This window comes from Folsomia candida, unplaced genomic scaffold (genome assembly GCF_002217175.1).
Source record: "Folsomia candida strain VU population unplaced genomic scaffold, ASM221717v1 Fcan01_Sc012, whole genome shotgun sequence".
NCBI classification, from domain to species: Eukaryota; Metazoa; Arthropoda; class Collembola; order Entomobryomorpha; family Isotomidae; genus Folsomia; species Folsomia candida.
The window spans coordinates 609,326-635,571 of NW_019091204.1; the positions used below are offsets into that span (position 1 = coordinate 609,326).

General features: G+C 37.4%; 3 protein-coding genes across 4 annotated transcripts; 2 read left to right on the forward strand and 1 right to left on the reverse strand.

Annotated features, from left to right (window-relative positions):
* Window positions 1-4,139: 4,139 nt before the first annotated feature.
* On the reverse strand, window positions 4,140-9,967 carry LOC110855465. Its single transcript, XM_035856158.1, has 7 exons — window positions 9,796-9,967; window positions 9,566-9,726; window positions 9,107-9,262; window positions 8,284-8,436; window positions 7,832-8,193; window positions 7,103-7,499; window positions 4,140-4,546 (listed from the first exon to the last, which is right to left on the reverse strand). The coding sequence occupies exons 2-7, from the start codon at window positions 9,712-9,714 to the stop codon at window positions 4,348-4,350; spliced, it is 1,416 nt and encodes a 471-aa protein (XP_035712051.1). The 5' UTR covers window positions 9,715-9,726; window positions 9,796-9,967; the 3' UTR covers window positions 4,140-4,347.
* On the forward strand, window positions 5,173-6,641 carry LOC118437250. Of its 2 annotated transcripts, none has more exons than XR_004835976.1 (3): window positions 5,173-6,191; window positions 6,318-6,422; window positions 6,501-6,641. XR_004835976.1 is itself a non-coding variant. In XM_035856159.1 (3 exons), exons 1-3 carry the CDS (start codon window positions 5,969-5,971, stop codon window positions 6,505-6,507), a joined length of 342 nt encoding a protein of 113 aa, XP_035712052.1. In that variant the 5' UTR covers window positions 5,617-5,968; the 3' UTR covers window positions 6,508-6,641. The 2 variants fall into 2 exon arrangements, 1 of the variants encoding a protein (XP_035712052.1); XM_035856159.1 differs by having other exon boundaries at window positions 5,617-6,191; window positions 6,318-6,429.
* An 8,789-nt stretch (window positions 9,968-18,756) lies between the features above and the next one.
* On the forward strand, window positions 18,757-23,353 carry LOC118437170. Its single transcript, XM_035856018.1, has 9 exons — window positions 18,757-19,376; window positions 19,456-19,768; window positions 21,466-21,798; window positions 21,875-22,029; window positions 22,104-22,205; window positions 22,294-22,452; window positions 22,516-22,734; window positions 22,814-23,087; window positions 23,159-23,353. Exons 2-9 carry the CDS (start codon window positions 19,693-19,695, stop codon window positions 23,263-23,265), a joined length of 1,425 nt encoding a protein of 474 aa, XP_035711911.1. The 5' UTR covers window positions 18,757-19,376; window positions 19,456-19,692; the 3' UTR covers window positions 23,266-23,353.
* Window positions 23,354-26,246: the final 2,893 nt, after the last annotated feature.

Sequence of the window (26,246 nt, forward strand, 5' to 3'; positions counted from 1 at the left end):
GTCGAAATTTTTATGGATGAACAAGGTATTAATATTGTTTAGAAATCATAACTTCGTTTTCAAGGTTTCGTCCACCGACTTGAAAGAAAGACATAAGTCGTTGTAGAGATCGATCGATCATTGCACGCGGCCATATTCTTAGAAAAAGTAGTTCAGACTTTCCACCGTTGGAGAAAAATTTAATAGAAAAAAGCGACATATATTTGCTCCACGGAAGTCTGACATCCCCTTAAGTATGCGGAAGTCAATAAGAAGTCACCAACATAGTGAGAATGGGAGCGAGTTGGCTGGAAAAAGCAAATCTCTGTTTTTTTCCGCGAAGAGTAACAGTTCGAGCCAAGAAATAATTTTTGGAGTGTCCTGGAGCCGATCATTAAACCCCTGAACACTGACACCTCGGGAAATCAACATTCGACCCTCCAACAAGATCTTGCTCCTGCTCACGGTGAAAAATTGTCCAAAAATCGTTTTGGACGAATTTTCATGACCTTATTACATCGCAAGAACGGTCCTCAGCACCTTCAGACCTGAATTCCCAAAATTATGACTGGTGGTCAAAATAATAGATGTAAGTATGTTCTAAATCTCAGGAAAGCGTGGAAGGCCTGAGGTCGTACGTACTGAAGATCTGGTCGCTTTTCCCATGAAAACCGCGCGTGGCGCGAGCGATCAGTCTCCACCACGACTTATGTCTTGCGTACAAGTCGGTGGACGAAATCATGGAAAAGAAGTTATGATTTCTAAACAATATTAATACCTTGTTCATCCATAAAAATTTCGACCAGATAGCTCTAATACTTTGGGATTTATCACCAGAAATGCTTGTACGGGAATACCTGGTCCGAGTATGTACATATAACAGTAAACAAAATTCGGAAAAAAGAGAGCGAAATTATTCTGCATAATTGGCGTTTATCTTATAATTTGCGTATATTCTTTAAGTTTAGCTGAAGAAATTATACTCAATTATATAATAGGCACCTGTAACTACGAATAACTGCATTACAACGACTCCGGATAGGTGGCCAAAATTTGAGGCGATTTCTTCACCAAAATTATCCCCATACACTCTTCAGAATTTGTTGTTTCAGGTTCCACATGCTTGAAATTTGACTACTTCTATGCATTACGGTGGCTTGTAGATTTTTCATTACTTGTGCTTCCCCTTTTGTTCTCGTCCCTAAGATTCAGAAATGTCGAAATTTTCGTCGAACCATCAAATCTGTATAACTATGTATGCATATATGTATGTATATTAGTATTCTTGATGTTTATGATGTTCAGTTACAGTTATACACTCCTAATATCTGTAATGCCGCGCCTTTCAAGGACAAACGCACACTAAATTCAATATTAAGTAAATTGTACTCAAGAATAAATTTTACTTTGGTGTCTTTATTTAGACGACTCAAATTACTCTTTAAAATAGTAACATTATTTTTTAGTTTACAGAAAGCCATTATGCACGTTAATGAGGACATTTCCTATGTAAATATCTCATTCGTTTTAATGGAAAAACTGAATTGCATAAATACGAATTACGTCATCCAACTGGCAAAACTATAATATGCAGTCATAAGTTTAAACATTAATATGCAGTCCAACCTAAAGCTTCAAGATGTTTAGTAACATTGTTTCCCTAGAATTTTCGAAAACCATCAAAACCGGAAACGCATTCGGATTTCCGTTAGTTTGGGACGAATCCACGAGAAGGTTAAATTTCTCCCTGAAATTTGGTGCTAGAACAAATTTCGTTACGAAATTCATATTTTTAAACACCTTCTACGTACTCGTGCAAACCGGGAGGCATAAATTTATGCCAAATTCGCCCCACTTCAATTTACTCCTTGCAATTTCCTACGGCTGGATGGCAATCTGTGTTGGAGCGTATATATTCGCGTATCAGGCGAAAGAAGTCGCACGAAATTGGAATGGAATGTTTCTCTACCATGTGAAATTCTATGGTATGATTTATCCTTATTTCTGAACGTTTCCATGCATAAATATTTGAACAATATATGAATTTCCGAATAAACATTTACACAAGGGATAGTAAGTGTGTAAAAGATTACTAGAAATTTGGTCTATGAAAACCTTGTAGAGGAATTTAAATCTCTAGCTACAATAGTAAGTTTTTCGATGGGCAAAAATCGTGAATTTCCATTAACTACCACAGTTTTGCGGTGCTTCTGTCAAGACATATGAGTTAGACATTTTCGAATGTGTGAAAATCAAAATATTTATTCGAGACTGCAGTCTAAATTCTAAATTAAGTAACTAAAACCAGAGTATGTATGTAATATTAGTTTGATAAAGGATAAAGTTTACTCATAATTGAGTATAGATTGCTAAATTCATGTATAATTTATACCTCATTTATTAGTCATAACGGGGTAGCATTATTTTTAAGCGTTTATGCTCCTATTTAGGAGCTTTATGTTTTACCTACAGTATTTTACACATACATGCTCAGCCATAAATCCATGATAGCAAAAGTCCATTACTTATAAAAATAAATCTTTTCAAATTAAAATAAGTTACACCTGGCTCATCTTTCCTTTTAAAATTCATGACAAGTCTTCTAACGGCTTACAATTGAGGCCTAGATTTGCAAACTAGTGTCAATATATTTTCAAAAAATTTCCATCGCCCGTGATACTGTTCACGTGATACTTTAGGTTTTACCTACGTACAGTTTTATGCATTAGGGAAAATCAAGTTAAAACATGTAGATACATGGAGTTTTCGAAATAAAAAAAAATGGCAATTCGTCCATTAAATACGACACATTGTTCACGTATTTTACCCTATTTATTTTTATTATCCCATTTTGTAGAAACATCCTGGAACTTTCCCGGATCTACAGCAGTTTCCAGTTACAACCGAAACTGGCTCCGAATTACCCGCCCATCCAACTTCTTACTAATTCTTTTTCCGCTCGTTCTATGGTGTCAGATTCTCATCTCGCCCCACCATCCGATGCATTAGCCCAACATATTTTCAAATTATCCCGCCCTTTTCTATTCAACATTCTTCATCTACTCGCTCATAATCCTATACTCATTCTGTTTTGTCGCATCATATCTAAAAATACTTTGTCAAACGTTCTCGGGGCTAATTTTATTTGTCCTTCCGGTCTTACAGGAACTTGCGTTAACCAGAAAACCCCGGGAAGTAAGGAAATTCAAATGTTCCCCAGAACTCGGGGCGCACCCGGAACAACTCGTCCATGTGTATCGATCCTTACAGCTGGCCATGACGGAAATAAGGCTGCTTTTGGCAAATACTTACCCATTATTCAAACCGTTATGGGGCAACTTGCCATCTCTTCGGGATACGTGTTCATCGCGGAGGGCAAAAAGGTCAATGTAGCCAAGAGGATGACATTCTTGGTCTGTGTTCCGTCCGCCGTGCTGTCCTGGGCGGCGCTTATGACGTGCGCGGCAAAAATTCAAAGGTCTGCGAAAAAGTGTCTCACTTCTTGGAAGGTGCATGGCGACCACTGGGAATCGAGAGGGGATAGGAAATACGTGTCGAAATTTAGGAAAAGCTGTAAACCATTGTATTTCGGGTGGGGCGGATTTATGGTGGTGACGCATAAATCGGTCTTGAAGTTTATGCAAGGTATCATCCGTGGCTTGTTTAGGACGTTATTGGCCCTCAAGAAGAAGAAGAAATGAAGATGAACAGTATCACGGGCGATGGAAATTTTTTGAAAATATATTGACACTAGTTTGCAAATCTAGGCCTCAATTGTAAGCCGTTAGAAGACTTGTCATGAATTTTAAAAGGAAAGATGAGCCAGGTGTAACTTATTTTAATTTGAAAAGATTTATTTTTATAAGTAATGGACTTTTGCTATCATGGATTTATGGCTGAGCATGTATGTGTAAAATGCAAACAGGAAACGCTCGGCACGGATATGGTGTAAATTACCTCTGTACGCATTTCCATACAATAGATTGCACCACACTCTAAATAAAAGAGATAAAATTTACTCAAGGTTGATTCAAAAATAGGACGACGCAGGATAAAATTTTTCCAGCGTTGTGCAAAATGTATCCACCCGTCGGACAAATTTTACTCAACTTTGGACAAATTTTGCACAACACTGGGTAAATTTTATATTTTGGTTCATCACCCTTGAGTAAATTTTACATCTTTTTATTTGGAGTACATGCATACACAAAAAGTAATATGCGCACAAAAAAGAAACACTCATGTTTACATAAATGTGTAATAAGCACTTTTTATTGTAATTTTTGTCCATATTATTAACAAATTTTGCCACAACAATCATGTCAAGTTGCATTCTTCAATCAATTTGGTAGCCAATTTTTGTGCCTTTCATAAAACTTCGGTGGCGTAATAGTGGCCCTTGAAATCGGTAATTTTCGAAATATGAGTACAGTTGTTTTCACACATATAAAATCTCTGGAAATGGTGAATGTAGGCAAATTCTGGTTGAATTGGATACTGCATTCCATCTCCAACCCAGCTTAGCCTGGGTTCGATCACTTTTCGAGGTTTCGTTATCAACTTTGACCTGGAATAATATGGGAATCATTTCATTTCATGACTTGTGGCTAAAAAGTATTCCGGTTGTGATACAATAACCCGCGAGTAGATAATCTTATTTTATGCACCTCTTATCTTAATCTGATCTTATTAATATGATGCTTGTAAAACTTATGATACAACTAGCCTATAAGCCCGTCCTGAAGACGGGCCGCACGAAATTATTTTTTTAACGTTACCAAGGAATTTTTTTATGTTGGTAAGGAATTTTTTTATATTGATACGGAAATTTGTTTATGTTGCTAAGGAAAATTTTGCATGTTGCTAGGGAATTTTTTCTACGTTGCTCAGGAAATTTTTTTACGTTGTTAAGCAACATTTTTTATGTGTAAAGGAAATTTTTTTGTGTCGCTAAGAAAACTTTTTTATAATCCTAATCATAATTATAATCATAATCATAATCATAATTATAACCATAATCATAATCATAATTATGATCATAATCATAATCATAATTATAATCATAATCAGAATTATAATCATAATCATAATTAGAATCATAATCATAATTATAATCATAGGTAATCATAATCATAATCGTAATCATAATTATAATTATAATCATAATCATAATCATAATCGTAATCGTAATGATAATTATAATCATAATCATAATCATAATCATAATTATAATCGTATCTGTACGGTCGGTCGTATCTGTTCCCTGATTGGTGGAGCAGAAATGTCAGCCAATCAGAATGCAGGAATGTCACGGAAAATTTCACGGGACGGAATTTTCGAAATTTTAATATTGATTATAAATTTTGTTTGCAATATTAAATCTTAAACATCCGAAAAGCTTAGATGGTAATCTTAAATTTTGCGTGATCTTATAAATCCAAATATACATACCATCAACTCGACCAATACATTTAATTATTTTATTATTTTATAAATATTAACTGAAGGAGAAAAATATCAGAAAATCTTTATGAACCCCAGCATTATACATATCCCAGATAACAGGTCGCGTTGAATTCGCTTAGAGAATTCGCAGAGAATGTCGCGTTAAAACAGAACTCGAATTCTCTCAGATTTCGTTATTATTCTCGTATCGAATTCGCATCGAGTTCGGTAATTATTCGTACCTAAATTCGATATTACGCTCATTTCAGAATTCGTAACGAATTAGACTCGAATTCTCAGAGAATTCTTCTATCGAATTCGAAACGACTTCACTATGAATTCTTAAACGAATTCGCTGTTATTGTAGTTAGGAATTCTCCCCGATTTCGGTAGGAATTCTTCTTACAGGAATAGGAGACTATATACTGTTCGCCTTAAATCTCGAATTCGTAAATAATCCTTAGAGAATTCACTGTGATTTCTCTCTTTCACGCTGTTATTATATTTTTAAGTAATTTTAGCTGCCACATTCAAATCTTTCCTCATGGGAAGGAGACGACTTTTTCAGTTGAGTGCTCGCCAAAAAAGAAGACTTGTAAAAAGACGAAGTGAAATTTTTGAGGAAAATTTAAATAGTGACCTAGTCCAGGCCGAAGGGGAAAACATTTATTTAGAACAAGTGTTCGAAGAAGATCTGGAAGAAATTGAAGTCGGAAGTAACACGAGTGAAGGAAGTTCAACTGAAACAATTAGCTCAGAAAGCGAAGGTGAAATTGATACTTTCGATATTACATATAGTATCCAAAATTGGTCCCTTGAATTTAAAATTCCTCATAAACATGCAATCTCATTATGCAACACTCTAAAACATTTTAAAAATATGTTAATCTCAGATGCGGTAGCAGCTCACCCTAGGACTCCAAATTTTCCAGACGAGGGCACAGTTGACGAAGAAATACAAAAATCTCTTAAGAACGTCGCAGATAGAGTTGGGAAGCGTATGAGGTACAAATATATACAATCGATAATAACTGTTGGAAAAGATTTTAGAAATAACATTAGTATATTTTCAATAGGAAGTGACTTAACATCGCGGCCAATTTCACTACCAGGGTCATCTGATTATTCAACTTATGTTTATTTTAATGTAAACAGTTATGTATATTACATGATATTTAGAATAAATAAAATAAACTATAAGCTGGATTAACTCGAAATATAGGAGAAATCGTATCGATTTATTACTTAATTCGCAGTGAATTCGTATAGAAGTCGCATTAAATTCGTGGAGAAGTCGCATTGAATTCGTTTAGAAATCGTTATGAACTCCTACATATTCATCGAATTCAAGACGAAATCGCGAAGACTTACCGGCGAAATCGATATACGATTCTCCATCGATTCTCTGTCGAATCGGCGGACATTTCCCTTCGATATCTCCTCGAATTTATCTCGAAAGTTGGAAATTCGATGCGAATTCGATATCGATATCAAAGCGAATGTAATATCGAAACATAAGAGAATTCAGAGCGAATTGTTATCTGGGTATCTTACCCGCTAAACGCAAACAATTAACTAAATGCGAATTATCACGTAGAGTTAAGAAAATCAAGATTTTTCCATTGCACAATTTATGAACTTCCCTTAATTGTTTCTAATTACATCGACACATTCTTACCTTGTTTCATAGGGAAAGAGCGCCTCCGCCCGCGTCACATATCTGTACAAAACCATGTCATCCAACTCTAATTGGTCCAACTTGACACGTGGCAGGGTTTCCACCTTGGAGGCTGGGAAATGACTAAAATCTGGGTCGAAAAAGGCTGATTGAAACTGATAACTTGCTAAACTCCCATCTCTTGGCTCGCTGGCCCATGCCGTGTCCAAAGCGTTGATTAACTCGGCATAATTTCGAGCCAAGGTGTAGTTCGGAACGAAAAATTCGTCATAATCGACTCCGATGATGTGCTTGGCTACTCCTCTGTATCTAAAGGCACAATCGCTCTCTTGCGCTAGTTGACTGTTAATGCGGGATGGTATGGGAAACGTCCATTTTAAAATTGTTGCAGGTGTCTCTAAAGGGATAACAAAAGTGAGATCATATTTCAGAAAAATTTGCTTAGAAACAAATTGCTTGTACTTTTAAGTAAACAACGGATAATCATGGCATAAAATGTTTGCATTCAATTCTTAGTTAACTATTATATTTGTCAACTTTTCAAAATTAACTCTAAAACCTATTTTAAAAACCGGATTTGCACAGAATCGAAAATCGGGTTCCTAAGATTTTCCAAAATCCGACTAATCGGAAACCGGTACTACCCAAATTTGAATAATCGAAAAACCGGGTTTTCAAAATTTTCCGATTTTTGACACCATATCAAATATTCAAATGCCATTCACCAACCTGCATTAAATGATGCCGAATTCATTACGCACGAGATGGAAGGATCTGTCGACACATTGTAAAAGGTGAAGTGGCCGACACCCATCATTTTGTAGAACTCCAACCATTCTAAGAACAGGACGACATTGTCGAAATTATCGTACGCCGGCGGTACGCATACTGCAAATTTGTGCGGCTCCTCGACATCTGTTCCGATTGGCTGTGATAGTCTCAACAAGTTGGAAAATAATCTGTGGCCATCCCGGTCCAAACTGGGTGCGTCTGGAAACGGTGTTACTGACACGTGTCTAACCGCCGGTAGAAAATTACCCCTCGCATATGGACCAGAACTTTGCCTTTGTCGGCATAGAAAGAATCCCGCGCTAAATTAAGTAATTTCAAAATTTCAAGCAAATCGGAGGGTTACACTTTATACCATCGCATTGTTAGCAAATTAGTGCTTGTAAGCTCACCTGTATTTTTCACCTTGTTCATAACCCCTCGTCGAACTAATCGTGCAGATGTAAGTGTCCAGCGGATTTAGATTGTCGTCAAATAAATGAGCGAAAAATTCTTCTTTGGCGAAGGTAGGCGTTACCGCGATTAGCCGTATAACATCGCGATTTCTACAAAAGAAAATGTGTACACTATTAGAAATCTGCATAATGATTTCCCCGTATTAAAGTTGCTATCGCTTGGTATTAAAATTATGTATACCGGTCCCTGAAAAGATTTTCTCCCGGTATGATCAAATTTTTAATGTCGAACTCTTCCTACATGTTATTAATCATCAGCACAACAATTTGTTTCGCTAAACTATCTATATATTTAGTAGATCAATATTGTGATAACCCGTGTTTAAGAAGGCTAGAACAATTAAGGCTAAAATAACGAACCATGACGATTAAGAATTTTCGACGTTTAACCATAGTCACAGGGTCAGGGGTTGGTCGGAAAAGAAAAATATGAACGGTGTTGATTTCGTGAAATTTCGTTTCAAATCACAGCCCATATGATAACAATGGTTGAATTTATGTAGTTTTTGACCACCCTACCCCTGTCGCTGTGGGGGACAATGGTGTCAATTACCCCCATTATTGAAGTCGACTGGGGCTAAATACCGTGGCGGAAACGGAGCTTCACTACCTTGAAGCATTCTGGAGATATACTTCTTGGAATTGGACGAACGGACGGACAAAAGGATCACTTTAAGGGGCTGACGTCACACATATATATTTATATGTAGATAATAATTTATTGCTGAAAATTATGATAAAACCGGTGTGCAAATCTTACTCGTAAAAGTCAACGTACGCCGAGTAGACGAAAAATCGAGGCTTATACGTTTCATTATGGAACACTTCCGCCTCCGTAATTTCCTGCCAATCGGGCTCCTCAGTTTCTAATTTTGCTAGTATTTTATCCGTTTCCGATGGCCAATTTGCGGATAAGCTAGATTCATAAGTAAATAATTGGAAACAAAATATTTCATTTCATTCCCATTGACGCTCAGACTTTACACTCTTAGAAAACTTGTACTAAATAATTTCCGATGAAAGAGCATGTATGATTCTGGTAATAACGAGAATCACGCTTTGGTTTTGTCGTGCTAATAAAATTATCACTTCGAACTGCTACCAAACCGGTAGGAAGTTATTACCAAATCAATAAATCTGACCCGACCAGATTTCTAAGAGTGTAAATATTTTATCAGTAATTTAATTTGTTTAGCACCTTCATAAATAATTAGCTCACCTGCTTTCCTGGTTAACCCAATTTAACACACTGAATAAATTCGTCGGCAATATTTTGGTCTGATTATCAAGCAGCAAAAAGATAAACATGCCGACTCCTACCGTTACGGAGAAGATCCATAAAAGAAATTTAATTCGGCAACGGACCATTATATTTTTTGTCTGGAATAAAACAAAAGTTTTCACACTTCGGATGACAGCGATTACCAAAAATTGTGCAAAAATTATTACCCTGTTAAAAATATTGTTATTCTTTTGAGAAATATTTAAATATATCCTGAATTCCAAATTAACTTGTTACGACTAACGAATGGTATATATGTAGTTGTGGTAATGAAAAATTTACCACTCAAAAACAAACAATTACCATTTTAACAAGTTGTTATTACCAATGAGTACCACTTCGGAGTATGTTACTCCAAACTCTTTTACATATAAATCTACATACCTAGAACATTATCTTAGTTAATGTTTGGTTTATCTAAATCCAACACACGTGGAGTCATCAATGGGTAATAAAAACTCGAATGCTACCTGTACCTTACTTCTTTTAAAATGGGTTAAATGTTTATAATGGATTTGCGGCTTATTTACAGTGATAATCCTTTTATGGAGATATCCATACACATAAATATGTATGAGATAGCACATATTTATTCGTACATATGCACCTGTCAGGATTTTGGCATACCTTACGTACGTGTATGCCCAATCATTTGAGAATGTGTGTTAATTTTGCATTATATCAAAAAAATTTGTAAATTTAATTCCACTCTAAATAAAAGTGGGGCTAAATTAAATCGTGGTTTAAAAAAGAGGATGGCATACGAATAGTGTAAAATTCGTCATACTGCTGAGGAAATTTTACCCAATTCTTGTGTTATCCTCTTTTGTTACTCAAACCTCAGCAAATTTAGCAGAACTTTGTTTAGGGTGCTGTATGTTGATGCTATATTTCTTGGCGGGTCAAACAGATTCGGTTTATAATTTACAAACCGGAGATAATGGGAGACCCGGCTAAATTTTTTGTCGGGTATCCTATACATACCTACGTATTTAAGATGAAGCATTAAACGAATGTCAAAAATTATGACTCATAATTCGAGACAAGCGTATTAAATTTTGAATTTTGGGCTCAAGACCCGGCTATGATTAGAGAATTTACAGTGTATCATTTATTTATATACGGCCGACTAGCGCCGCCTTGTGAGTTCCATACCAAATGCATAATGCAGTAGTTACATAACAATCATTAAATACAAGTTCACCCTCTGTAGTATAATATTTGAATCATTTTCCGTTTTATTTAGATTGGTCCTAAATTTTTGATGGGACCGAAAATAATTATTTTTCACAATATGTACTGGAAAGTAATCATTTCCTATCAATTTAGCCGCATGAAGGAAATTTAATGACAATATTTCATGAATATCTGATTCCTTTTTAATCCAAGAAACTGGGTTTCGCAAACTCCTACTTGAAACGATTAATCCCATCAAAATGGGGTAAGGTAGGACAATTTGTGTAATTCTGTAAATCTGGAATCATACATACCTGTTCAAATTTTTTATCATTCTAAAGTCAGCCATCTTGATTTCTCACTGAAGATTTTCATTCACGCTCAGCCATTTTCTTTCAAACTCATTTCATTTCACTTCATCGGACTTCATTTCTTACTTCGACCCATGTATTAAGCATACGGTGAAAAATGGAAGCATTGAAAAATCCTTTCATCTACTCATTCATCTGAAACGACGGAATCCTTCAGTAGATTTTTTCAAACAACAGGGATTTCATTCATTTTCATTCAACATCATTATCAGTCAAATGAATGAAGGGGAACGGATATGTTTAAAACTCCCACCCTGGCAAACCATGGTAAGAATTGATTAATTTACATAATTCCACCATCATACATACAGATGTACATACATATTTATTTTCATACCTATGTAGATTTCTCTCCCTTCGAAATAAATTCACAGTACGACTTGCTAACCCAATCTTTCAAAATGTTTAGTGCCGTATTCTGTCAAGAATTTTCGAAAACAGTAAAAACCGCAAATATGTTCGGTTTTCCGTTAATCTGGGACACAAAAACGCGAAAGTTACAATTCTCCGCAACAATCCACCCAAGAACCGTGATGGTTAAGAGATACATATTTTTGCACATGTTTTACCTCCTGGGACAAACCATAAGGCACAAATTTGTTCAAAATTCGAACCATTTTAATTTTCTGCTCGCATGTTGCTACGCCATAATGCCGATGTGTGTGGGCACATATTTGTTTTCTAATCAGGGGAAGGAAGTCGCGCGAAATTGGAATGCCATGTTTTTATACAGCGTAAAATTTTATGGTATGTATGTGTAAGATTTATGTTTCACTCGTGCTTTTTTACAGTTTGTACACTCTTACAAATAATGTTGCACCGTTTGAAAAGTATGTAAATGAGTTTTTAATCCTACGAGTTTATTAAGTAAAATGCACCAGCAATGGAACCTTTTTTCAAGCTACATCTGCATTTTTTAGCGAGTTATGTCAAAAAATCGAGCCAAATATTAATGACATTTTGAATGGAAAATATTGGCGGCAAAGTTTAATTTTTTCGGCAAGCTTTTTCCACTACGCGGCGAAAACAAGGCGAACGTTTAAGCTCTGCTAACAAATATTTTTATTCAAATTAGCCATCCATCGGTCATGTGACTCCTAATTTTTGGCTCGATTTTTTGGCATAAGTCGCTAAAAAATTCCAGCATTATGTTTTAAAGTATTCTAAGCTATTTCTATGTTCTTTCTTCCTATTAACAGAAAACTATTGGAACTTCCCTGGATCTACCGCTATTACATCGTTCGACCGAATCTGGCTCAGAATTACGCGCCCAACTCAATTTGTCCTAAACCTTTCAACCTAAGTCAAATTTTAATCTCACCCCGACATTCGATGCACTGGCCGGATATGTTCTCAAATTACCCCTTTCTATTTTATTTAGCCTACTTGATCTACACTCCCGCCATGACGCTCACGTTCTATTTTGTCGCATCATTTGTTCAAATAATGTTCCAGGCTTTCTCAACTTTAATCATTCTTGCCCTACCGATCATACAAGAACTCACGCTAACCAAGAAACCCCCCGGGAAAGTCAGGAAATTCAAATGTTCCCCAGAACTTGGGGCACACCGAGAACATCTCATCCACGTGTATCGCTCCCTGCAGCTGGCCATGCACGAAATTAGACTCTTGTTCGGGAAATACTTACCACCTTGTCAAACACTTCTGGGGCAACTCACTATTTCCACGGGGTACATATGTATCGCGGAAGGAGCAAAAATAGATGGCGCAACGAAGATGGCTTTCATTTTAACTGTGTCATTCGCCGTGCTTTCTTGGACGGCACTTATGATTTGCGCGGGAAAAATACAAAAGTCTTCGAATGAGTGTTTAACCTCTTGGAGAGTGCTTGGAGATCACTGGGAATCGAGGGCGGACAGGAAATATATGTCGAAGTTTAGGAAGAGTTGTAAACCAATATTTCTCGGGCTTGATGGGTACATGATAATATCGCACAAGTCGGTATTGAAGTTCTTGCAGGGTATTGTCCGCGGTTTGTTTAGAACTTTGTTGGCGCTAAAGGGGAACAAATAATTTTACAGGATGTAGAGCATGAAATTGCAAAATGCAAAGGTCAAAATAACGTAAGCTTCTTATATTTAAATAGGGTGTCATTTAATGGGCCAGACTTTTAATTGAAATCACATAACTAAATATATTGAAATTACGTATACATAGCTTGAATTCACAGTACTTTTTGTACGATGGAACCATCCCTATAACTGAATCCGTCAGACACGTATTTTCATAACTTGTACATTCATTTATATGCAAATAACCATTAAGATAGTGACTGTTCAGGAAAATAACTAAAATAAATAACATCCAGAACAACTGATTCATTTAAAATGTACAAAAATTTTAACACTGTGATGTATTAGGACGGCGAATCTATGAATTTTGAAGATAACGCTGTGCCACCACCACTCTAAAAGCGTCGACAAGTTAAAAATAAATTGGACCACTTGAAACATTCTAAAAGCCATGTTACCAATTGACCTATATTATATTCTGTTACGAACTTAAATAGCAAATATTCTGACAAATGGTAAAGCTCACGAACATAACAGAGGAAGCAAGCATGGCATCCCTGGCGAAGCGAATGGAATAATCGATTCTTTAAGAAAAGATGGAATTGCGAAACCTCCATCGGTGTTAATTACCTCAAAAGCAAAGATGAGAATAGAATTGTACTTATTTTTGGGAGAACCATCGGACTTACATATGTCGTAGAAGCTCTGAGATTCCAAATTCGAAATTAAGAAATTTTTTCGACCGTTCATCCTCAACTTCGTCAACATATTCCCTCCTGTCGAGGGAATATGTATAGGGAAGAGGGCTTGAAAGATTTCACCGTCAGGATGAAGCTGTGACCGCTCCAGTTGGCACAGAGCTCGCCCAGCGAAGGCCAAAAGCGCACTACTTGTCGACTAAAATTGTTTATAACAGATTTATAAGAAATAACCCAAGTTTTCCTTCTATTTCTCGCGAAAAATTGTTTTAATTGAATAAAATGTATGATTTTAAAAAGTATGGCAGATTTCAATTTTACAAATTTTACAGTTTTTTAATCGAATTAAAGCACTGTAAATTCAAGTTATGTGAATTCAATATATTTAGTTATGTAATTTCAATTAAAAGTCTGGTGGATTAAAAATAACCACAATTAAATATTTATATGAATTTACTGTATTATAGTACATACTAAGCATTTCAGTTATAATTAGCAAGTCTATTGGTAAAATAAAAATTGATGAGAAGCCAGAAAACATGTAGATACCGACAAACTTAGAAAAAAATGGTAATGCTAATCGAAGGATGCACTTACTGACGGTGACACAATTAAAAAATTCCAAAACAAGGAGCGTCTCTCGAGTCGCGAGTCGCGATGGCTGCGAGAGTAAGGTATCAAATTATGGACAAATTTGTGACAAAGGACTACGAGTATTTACAATTTATTTATTTACCAGCCTCAAGCAAATTTATTTTATTTGCCAAACTAATAAATTTCGCACATTCTTCCCTTTAAGTACAAACTTTAATTTCATAGCATATATTTTTCAACTCATCACCTTGCCCTTAATGGGACCAGAATTGTTGTGCTAGGTCGATCCAACTACCCGTCGAATCCGTAACACCTATAAGTGTGTCTGACAATGGAGCTCCGATAAGGACACTTTAACTTAAAATTCACTTGGATGCCCAGATTTGCAATTTTAACTTAAACAAGTAGTCCCAATGACTTCACTTTACTTATATAATGTCGGCGAATTAATAAAGACTCGAACACTGTAATTAATTATAACAACTTCAATTAATTAGGACTTTTAAATTATTTTTCGCACGACCACAAATCCAACTTCTTCACTTGACCACTTACAACTTTATATTAACTTAAAAATACGTAGTTCTTGACTACCAAAAACCAGCGCGCTATTTTTTCTTCGGATTCTCCCGCTTACACTTAATCATTATACGAATCGCTCAACCACCCACTCAATACATACATTGGTAATGTACGTACATAGGTAATATACGTACATAGGTAATATACGTACATAGGTAATGCGCGTACATAAGGATCATTTTCTACATAAGGATCATTATTCTACGTAAGGATCATTCATTCTACATAAGGATCCTTCATTCTACATAAGGATTATTTTCTGCATAAAGATCATTTTCTACATAAGGATCATTTTCTACATAAGGATCATTTTATGCATAAGGATCATTTTCTACATAAGGATCATGCATTCTACATAAGGATCATTTATTTTACATAAGGATCATACATTCTACATAAGGATCATGCATTCTACATAAGGATGATACATTCTACATGGGGATCATTTATTTTGCATAAGGATCATACATTCTACATAAGGATCATTTATTTTACATAAGGATCATAAGGATCATGCAATCTGCATAAGGATCATGCATTCAACATAAGGATCATGCATTCCACATAAGGATCATGCATTCTACATTGGGATCATGTACTAAATACTTCCGTTCCGTGGAAAATTCCGTTCTGATACCAAGTGTGCGAAGTTACTAAGGACCCGCCAAAGAAATAAATCCTGACCAAAAACTCCACGTAGACGAGCCGGAGCAATCAGATATTTTCGTCTACTAGATACGAATATTATATTGTTACAGATAAATATTGATGAAATACATAAGTACTATACATAAGTAAAATATTCCTGTTATTTTACGTATTCCCTCTGTATTGTACGTATTCCCAATGTATTTTACGTATTCCCTCTGTATTGTACGTATTCCCAATGTATTTTACATATTCCCTCCAGAAACGGCTTCCCTATGTACAAATATATATGGCCGTAAAAAACCTTAATTCCCGTTATTTCGGGATTGGAATTTTTTTAGGACCTCAAACCAATTAATCCTTTAGCCTGTATGACTATAGAGTGTAATACGCTTTGTTCCATGTCTCTCGACTTTCTGGATCACGAAATCTCGGGGTTGAAAAATTGACAAAATAGAGTTTATTCGATATTTTTTCCAACTTTCACCCCACAAGATATGGGTCTAGAAATAGATCTAGAAGTGATAGAGACATGGAACAAAGTGTACTACACTCTGTATTCATGCAGGTCAGCGCATCAATGCGTTTCAGGCCTTAAAAAATTTCATTCTCGATATAACCATTATTTTGGTGGGAAAAGATGAGCAGAAATTATATATAACAATTTGTAACGTAATATATTTGCCTCTATCCTGTGCATCTCATTCCGTCACATGTTTCTAATTGTAAACTTGAAATTAGTTTATTGACGTTACTTTAAAAGATTCTATATTTTTCGCTTCAAAAAATAATTGAACCTAATTTTTGGAAATAAAAGTCTTTCCTGTGAGGAAAACAAAGTACTGAGAAAGGAAGAATATGCAAATGTGTATGCAAATTTGACAAATTACAAAATATTAACATCAAACCTGTGAATAATCATTAAACGATTTTTTCACACATTTGCTGGGTAGACAAGGAAATATTGGTACACGGTATTGTGTTGCCCCTATCATCAACAAAATCAGCCGCTTCTCATTGCCGGGTTTTGTATTCCCGTCGCCAGTGTCCCATGTGGGTTTCTATTTTTTCAACAATCTAGATTACCACAACAATTAATTACTTTATTCTTCATGAATCCGTTTAAAAAGCTTACAATTACAAAAAAAGTGGTTATCCAAAAGCAGTCATAAGTGGAGGAGGGCAAATTCATCAAATACCTTGTGGCCTTGAATTGAATTTCGAAAATTATAGTTAGAGGAAATTCTAAAATTTTACAACCGCGGAAAGGGTTGTCATCCTCATAAAAATTATTGCGAAAAATCTAGACTTCGACCACAACTAGTTCAAGTTCATTCACGTTCGTGCTATTTCGTTATGGACGTCAATCTACCGGTAAAGTTGTTAAATAAATTACATGCTTAATTTCTTTTGCGGATTGTATTTATTATCGCTTTGTATAAATATATATAAACATATCTATCGATTGTGTGAAAATAATATTAAACATTTTTTAGGATCAACGCAAGATTTCCGATGAAGGGAGGGACCGGAAACGATTTACACAGGCACGTGGGTCACCCACGAACACACCACCAGTGCAACATACTGAAGATGAAGCTAGCTTTGGTGGTGATTTATGTGAATTACAAGGGTACTACAAACTAATTAATTGTTTGTACACCTATTTCATGCAGTACCAAAAAAAATGATAATATTGTTTTAAAAAATTTATTAGAGCTGATGAGGAAATTCACAACGAATCAAATGCCGAAGATGTCCCAGGCCCCCACGACATACCGACTCCACATCTTTCAAAGGAAAAATGGTATCAGTATGTGTCCCTCTGTGTAAACATGCCAGGCAAAGCTCAAAGCACATTATGCTATACAAGAATTTCGTTGTTTAAAACCAATACATATACAGTACAGTTCAATTAGTTTCCTCTCCAAATTTATTTTTGTTTATTAAGTAGCGTCAGCTACTCTTGTGGTCGTTTTGTCCGGCTGTCCGTTTTTCCGTGCGTCCGTAAGCAGGATATCTCAGGGACGATAATCAAACCCCGTTTTCGACATTGTGTTTCTAATTTTGAGTTCTCGGTCGAGTTCAAAAATTGGGTCAATCGGACCACACCCCACTGCGACAAGGGGCGTGGTCCAAAATTAAATTTAACCTTAACTTTCATATGGTGTGTCATTTTAAAGGAAATTCCACCGCGAACTCAAAGACATTTATATCTTTGACCTTATGACCTTGTGGACAAGGTCATATACGGAACGTTAAAGGAAACTGGGATATCTCTGACGCTACTTATCTACATTCGGTTGGAGGTTTTATTAATTTCAAACTTTGCCAGCATATTTGTGGATTTCATGTAAAAAAATTGAAAGTTTTTTGATGTTTAAAAAGTAAAGACAGCTTTTAGGTAGACAACTAATTTTCATATTAATACAAGGTAGATAATACGAATGTAATATACCACGTAAGTATGACAAAGAGATTTTTAAACATTGGAAATTTGTAATGCAGACAAGAGTCATTTTTTTGAACTTCATTCTTCAGTACAATTTTGACTTTCAACAAATTAACATCTACTCTGCTCAATTTTTTTTCTTTTTGTATCTAACAATGGAACCTTTTTTCAAGCTACACCGGGATTGACTAACGAGTTATATCAAAAAATCAAGTCAAAAATTAGGAGTCACGTGACACTTATCTTTCCATTGAATGGCCCCTTTGAAGAAAAATATTGGCGGTTAAGTTCAATTTTTGAGCAAATTTTCCCTTGCTTTTTCCTCCACGGGGCGAAAACTAAGGCGCTCGTGCGAACTTTGGCCCCTAATATTTTTCTTCAAAGGGGCCATTCAACGGAACGATAAGCGCCATGCGATTCCTAATTTTTGGCTTGATTTTATGATATAATTCGTTAGTCAATCCCGGTGTAGCTTGAAAAAAGGTTCCATTGTAAGTTAGTGTAAAATCTAGGCTTAAGTTCTGAATTATGTCTTCTTCTTCTGACTAATCTTTCAGTGGATCATCTCGTCAGCCTTCAAATAAAATCCCAAAGCTGGACAACAAAACAGACTCATCCCCTTCGGACGAAGATTTCAGTGACCCTGAACCTGGGAAGGCCGTGGTTCGTCCAAAAAAGTCCTCAGTTGGACGACCTATCAAAGGCGGGAACAAATTTGTGGTGTATCGGAATCGGACTGAAGAAGTTGTCAAAGGTAATCGCAAGTATTACTACCAGTCCAAAAAGAAGAAAGAGGAGGGTATCGTTATCCCAAGAGGACCATTCGGTCGAAAGTGGGCCGGTCACCCCAAATCAGATCGGACAAGTCGTTCGTCACTGCGACAGGAATCATCAACACGGTCATTTGCATCTTCAACCAGTTACTTGCCCCGAGCCGCTGCCTTATCAAAAGCAATTGAAAATGCCAAATCGGTAGCCGATTTAAGGAGACGCCCAGATACTACGGCAGATCCATGTGGCTCTGAGTTGACAGAAAAACCAAAAGTTGACTTATTCAGGGACGTCAACGACTCATACATGGCGGAGCTCAACAGACGCCAGGAGGAGGCAGCCTAACCGTTCCCCGCAATTCCAGAACCATCTGCTTCGTGCCCCCCCATTCCAGAGTCCCTCTTTGGTCGTCCGCCACTTCCGGTTAGATATTGGACATATCTATAAGCCAAACTATTGTACTTGAAATTTGAATTGACATTTTGTGTGATAAAATAATTAGGACCAAAAAAGAAGGGGTCCCCCGAAGCAAGGAACTCGGCCCAAAGTGTCAAGAGACGAACTTCCAGCCAGGGGCAGGGGAAGACCTCCGAAATACGCAAGGAGAACTGTGGTTGATGAGGAAACCGAAACAGTTGACCTTGGGATTGGAAACGATGAAGACAAGGCCGAGCATTTTTTGACTTCTGATAGAGTGAAGAAGGCGTTGGAAGAGTTGGACGCTGCGATCCAGGAGGAGATGGATAAAATCCGAAGCGTAAAGGTGAAAAAGTCTCAAGCAGGTGGAGGTTATTGGGGGCCCACCGTGGACGTTGGTAAGTTTAAGCAGTGTTGCTTAATTACCTAAGTTTGCAATTAATTACTAATTACTTAATTACATCTGACGAAAGAATGTAATTAATTACCCAATTACTAATTACATCAGTCGAATAATTAATAACAATTACAATTACTTCCGCCGAAGGAATTAATTACTTAATTACAAATTAATTACATTTTTTACATAATGACGGTACAATCTTAAAAGTATGGTATACTGAGGATCACAGATCGTATTTGCACAGGTTTTAAAATTGACCTCAAACCTTCACTCGGCGTCGATGAATTTGTTTCGATTATTCAATACGTTCCTCACACCTTTGGCTAGCCAGCCTATATCGCCGTTTTCACGAATTCATTAATCTGCCTATATTTTGAAGAGCAATCTTCTTCAACTCCACCTGAAGGTTTTTCCGAAACACCAAAAAAAACTGGAGCTCGTCTGAGAAGAAGCTATGGTTTTAATAGTCTAAACCCATTAAAAATCTAAAGGAGTGGCATAAGGATTTGTCATTGGTACCTGAGAATTAGGAACAATTGAAATCCTTTTGCTTTTAGCTTTTGTTTTTACTCGGCTGCATACTGGGTCGTTTTCCCAGAGATTTTCGTTGTGAAGTTTGTTTTCGCGTGAACTTTGGGCTTTTTCTGACCTGTTTTTAAAGTTTGTTGTTGATGACGCTACTTACATGCAGCTGACATATTTTAACAACTTTTCCAATTTGAGTTTGGGTCAAAAGATTTCCTCGCCTTGTCAGGGCGTCGATTTTTCGAAAAACGGTACGCGAAAAGTTTTTTGGGGGCTGCAACTTTATTGGGGATGCCAGTCCCGCTAATTTAGATATTGATCTAATTAAAGCGGAACTAAGTTCACGATATGTTGAAGAACGAGTAACATTGCATCCGGATATGTTCTACTTCTCCACAATTTTCCCACGTGACAATTTTCCTTCGGAAAAATGCGGAAGGAGATGGTCGACTTCGGATGTCGATTTCTTTGGCATTTGTTGACCGATTTTTGTCAACCAAACGTCAAATTCACCCCAAAGAACTACGTTTTGAGAGTCAAATTGCGAAAGTACAAAAAACCTTATCCGCCCATGACTTTGGTCAGTTTTTCTCACTGTGCAAATAGGATCTGTGACCCTGTAGTCACACAGGTATTCATTTCCCGGTATCAAAGTTGCAACCGTTTGGTTTTAAAATTATACCCGTCGAATGGTAAATTTTTACCGATCCGTAAACATTTGCTACCGATATGGTAAAACTTTAATACCGAGCTAATATATGTATGTACTACACTGCATTACTTACCAATACCACTTTGGTAGAGTCACATATGAATACCGCTTGGTATTATTTTAATGCGACATATATTTCTAAGACCGTAAATGTACTAATGAACAGCAATTAACCTTTAAGAGTTGGCAGTTAATTAATCTAATTGTGGGAAGTACATAGATTCCAACAAGTCAAAGCAACAGAAAATGTATAATTGATACCGGGAGCATAGTTAACGCAAAATTAATCTTCACAATCGTCTAAAACCGATCTTGCAAATCACGATTTTACACAATAAGCATTCTAATTCGAAGCAATAGAGTAATTAAGTACTTTGTTATTCAATTGAAGCCAAGTAATTAATTACTAATTATAATTACATACGTATTAGTAATCTTAATTATGGATACTATAGACTCTGGCAGGAGCTACAAATGCAAAGTTCCTACAAAAGCCAAGCAGTTCACCGACGAGTGGAATTCTAAAACGAAACTCACAAACAAGGAGGAAACGACGGTCCACCGATTTATTTCGGACGTGAGTACCGCAATGACCTACGCTTTCATGAAGGCGATGAAGCAGGGCATAGATAGATCCCAGTACGATCGGGAAACTCATGTCATACACCATAAAAACGGTGAGGGGCTTGCTGTCAACTCTGAAATTATCGACAATTTCTTTCCGTCCCCAATTCCTCGTCTACCTCAGCTTGATGTCCTCATTCCAGAAGTAGTGCGGAACTTTACCCGTAAGATTATGAAATAGGCAAACTACAAAATCTATGTATATGCAATATCCTCAACCTATTTTTATTATTCATTCAGGAATACTGAATGAATCAAAATTGCTCCCCTCACTGCCAACCACTGCTCAGAAAAAAGTTCCCCAAAAAAGGATTCTTCGCAAAAAAGTGCCCCATCACGAGGTGGTAATCAAAAAGTCTGACTTTGACCAGTACCTCCAAGGTCCTTGGCACGAGGTAATATAATTTATTCAGAATTTCCGTACTATGTGTATATATTGAAAATAAAAACAAAAACTGTCAAAATATAGCTCGTTGGTCATCAGAATGGCGAACATTGGGGAAACGTACATGGGATTGATCTTTCATACGAGGATGGAGCAGCCATACTCAACGCCGATTATTCTGACGCTGTAAAAAAACAATTCAATTTTGTGGGAAATGTAATAAAATAAACCATAAATACTTAGGTTCATAAATTGTTCATAAATACATATTTAGGTGCTGGATGCATACGGATCTATGATCGCGGAAAATTCAAATGTGGATGACAACATGATTCCGACGGTATACTTCCCCATGTCCTCGATGCAGATTTTACTGCAGAGCAGAGATGTACATCATCCTGAACTTCAGCCTTTTGTAGAAACATTGAGACGGGTTAACAAAACTTCATTACAAATGTAAAATTGTATAAACCATAATTTATATGTATGAAATCAGAATCGGGAGAACATTGATGTTGTGCTGGCTCCCCTCCACATCCATTATTCTCAGCATTGGACCTTAATGACTGCAAACATTCGGCAAGTCGGATTGTCCATATTTGACCCCATTCGTCCAGGAGAAAAAATTGAAGCAGGTTTCGATACATTCGAGGATAAAACCGAGTCCAACCTGTATATGAAAAGAACCAGAGACGGACTCGTCGCCAACATGAGGGTGATTTTTGATTCAACACAATAATAATGTACAATATTTTACCTAGTAAGTTTATTTTATTTTTCATATATTTGTTTAGCTGTTTCGACAACTTCTACGGCATGCCCTTCCAGACCAACAGGGGTGGGAGTTGGATGAAGGGTCCGACTGGCCTATGAGCGAAACGTATGAGCAGATTGACGGGATTTCTCGTCAAGGCCGCAACCGAGACTGCGGCGCCATCGTGATTTTGGCAATGGAATCCCACTCGAAAAGCGTTGACTATGATAATCCCGAACTGGAAGTCATGAGAAAACAAGGAGATTGGAGGGGAGTGAGGAATATTCAGTTTCTCCAGATGAGGAGCTTGAGTCGTAAGTTTTGTCAAAAATTGGGTTAGCAAATTATTAATTAGCAGATATGAATTATTATCCAACTAATCCAGGTCTGGGAGGTCTGGGAGTGCCTCTCCCTGATCTGCGAGGCAAATGGCAGCCTAACATATACGACGAGGAGCAAAAGAAGGAGGCGGAAGAAGATTGTTACGAATAATTCTCAAGGGGCCAATGGCAATATCATTTAAAATGCAAATTTTACAAATTTTAAAAGTCTGTATCCTAAAATTATCGTCACATTATTAAATTTGGACATAAAACGTAAATTTCCAAACCACCAAAACTTCTGCACTCAAATTTTCATGTACATCAAAACTTTATGTACGGTATGTACAGTCACTCCGTGTAAATATGCCGGGAAAAGAAATTTCAGACTGCGACCTAGACCAGGCACTGTAAACCAGGAGGTTTATTGCATTGAAGAGTTACTGGAATCGTTTATTGGCATAAAGCTTTGTTTTGGCCTGACATCGCAAAGTCACATTATGCCCAAAAAAGGTCACGGAGTACCTACGAAAATTCAATTTGTGCCACAAAACAAAAACCCACCAAATTTTCCTCAACTGCGAGCAATTGAGAAATTCTTGCCGCTGACTAAACACAAACATTATAAGCTTTCAGAAACGCCAGACACGTTAAGCAAATTTAACAACAGGTGGAAGAAAGTCTGCTTGAAAGTAGATGCAGTCTCTGGGCGGAATTTCATGCGAAATCCGAAGAAAATACAATCTGTAGCTGATAGAGGAATTAAATCATTAAAATTTTAGCTGCAGGATAATCCATACGCTTTGATAGTAAACATATGCAATTTTTTTAAATTGCGTTAACTGTGTGTAAAGTTATGAGCATTTTATTGAGCCAGTCCGATACTTCAGTGAGTATCTTTTACGTGCATGTCCGGAGGCCTGAGTACGTACTCTAGGCCAGTAGTATTCCCATCTATGGGATCAAATATTTTGCGTACTCCGTACTCCGGCCTCCGGCAAATCTCGCGTACTCCGTACTCCGGAAAAATTCGCGTACTCCGGGCTCCGGAGGCCGGAGTACGTACTTCAAGCCCGGAGTACTCCGATCTATGTTTACGTCACATTATCGCCGAACTCTTGAGAATGCAGCGTACAATTATCCGTGACCAAATTCTGTACGTACATTACCTATGTACGTGGAGTCTCCTCTTTGGCTTCCTCCGTGCACGACGTATCTCTCTCTCGCTCTGCATCTGGATCCTCTTCCATCTGGGTCGCGGGTGTGCCAGGGCAAGTAAAGTGTGTCCTAAGGGCTTTTCGCCACGTGAGCCTCGTCCACTCACACCCCCCACCTGCGTGCCTAGTGACACCCCCTGCCACACCCGTCCCAGCAACGACAAGCTGAGCCAACAGGCGAAGATGGATTCGCAGGACCCAGTGCACAGGAGGATCTACGCCTTGGAGGGGCTCCCCCAGGTAGGTTTTTGTTTGGCATATCGGGGTGGTGACCGTGGGGAGTGGTTGGTTGAAGAGTGGAGGAGGGGGTCGTGCATGTCGGAGGGCGGCATAGTCGGGTCTACGGGGGTCCCATGACCTGATTGTGTTGTGATGGGAGAAGGGGCAAGTGGGGGTGTCGTCGGCCCCGGCAACGGCTTCCATGGGGGACGTGGGCAAGATCCCGCGGTCCGTGGACAGCCCCCGCCCAACAACCTTCAACCGTCTACTTCCGCATGCAGACGCCACCCTCATTTGAATATCACCACCACCCCACGGAATCCGCCTATGTATCCCTGCCATTCATTTTCCTACCTGGTGTCCAGCAGTAATGGGCCGAATGGTGTATTGGGCCAACTTCCCAATACATGTAGAGGTTTTCCGAGACCATCTCCGGTTTTTCCTCTACACCCATACTGCTACATACATATTATCATTAGATTTTATAAATTTATCATAGTGTGTGATTAGCCTGTATTGGGATGCCGTGTGCTACTTGTGGATTATGCCCACAACTGAGCACGTACTTTGTTAATTCTTAGATTTAATCATTATGAAACTATGTATGTAATTTGAATGAACTTTTGTATGAAATGAATGAACGATGATGATTGTAAGAGCTTGCGCTATATCAATCTTGAATAAACCTACCTACCTACCTACCTACCTATGTACGTGCATTACCTATGTACGTGCATTACCTATGTACCTGCATATCCTATGTACGTGCATATCCTATGTACGTGCATATCCTATGTAGTTTTCGTTTAAATTCTTTTGGATATATCACCTCCCAAAAGAAGGTGGGAGTAATGTTCGATTCACGGTGATACAATGGTAGTTGATAAGTTGAAATCAATTGTAGAGATATGAATTTGTCCATCGAGTAATTTTGATAGTGCATTTCTAAGTATTTGGTAAATGATCCTTATGTAGAATGAACGATCCTTATGTAGAATAATGATCCTTATGTAGAAAATGATCCTTATGTAGAATGCATGGTCCTTATGTAGAATGAATGATCCTTATGTAGAATAATGATCCTTATGTACGCGCATTACCTATGTACGTACATTACCTATGTATTGAGTGGGTGGTTGAGGGATTCGTATAATGATTAAGTGTAAGGGGGAGAATGAGGAGAAAAGGAGCGCGTTGGTTTTTGGTAGTCATGAACTACGTATTTTTACGTTAGTATAAGTTGTAAGTAGTCAAGTGAAGAAGTTGGATTTGTGGTCGTGCGAAAAGTAATTTAAAAGTCCTAATTAATTGAAGTTGTTACAATTAATTACAGTGTTTGAGTCTTTATTAATTCGCCGACATTATATCAGTAAAGTTAAGTCATTGGGACTACTTGTTCAAGTTAAAAGGGCACATCTAGGCATCCAAGTGAATTTTAAGTTAAAGTGTCCTTATCGAAGCTCAATAGTCAGAACTGCAGGCACGCTTATAGGTGTTCCGGATTCTACGGGTAGTTGGATCGACCGAGCACAACACGGGTGAAATCCTTATTCGGGTACAGGATTCACCGGAAAAATATGAAAAATTTAAATCTGATTGACGTGAAAAGCCGGTATTCCCGTATGTTCGAATATTTGGGGGTGAAATGTGGCAGCGAATCGCCCTCTTGTACAACGTCAAGGGTCAGAAGGTGAGGCTGACAATAATAATTCAGTAA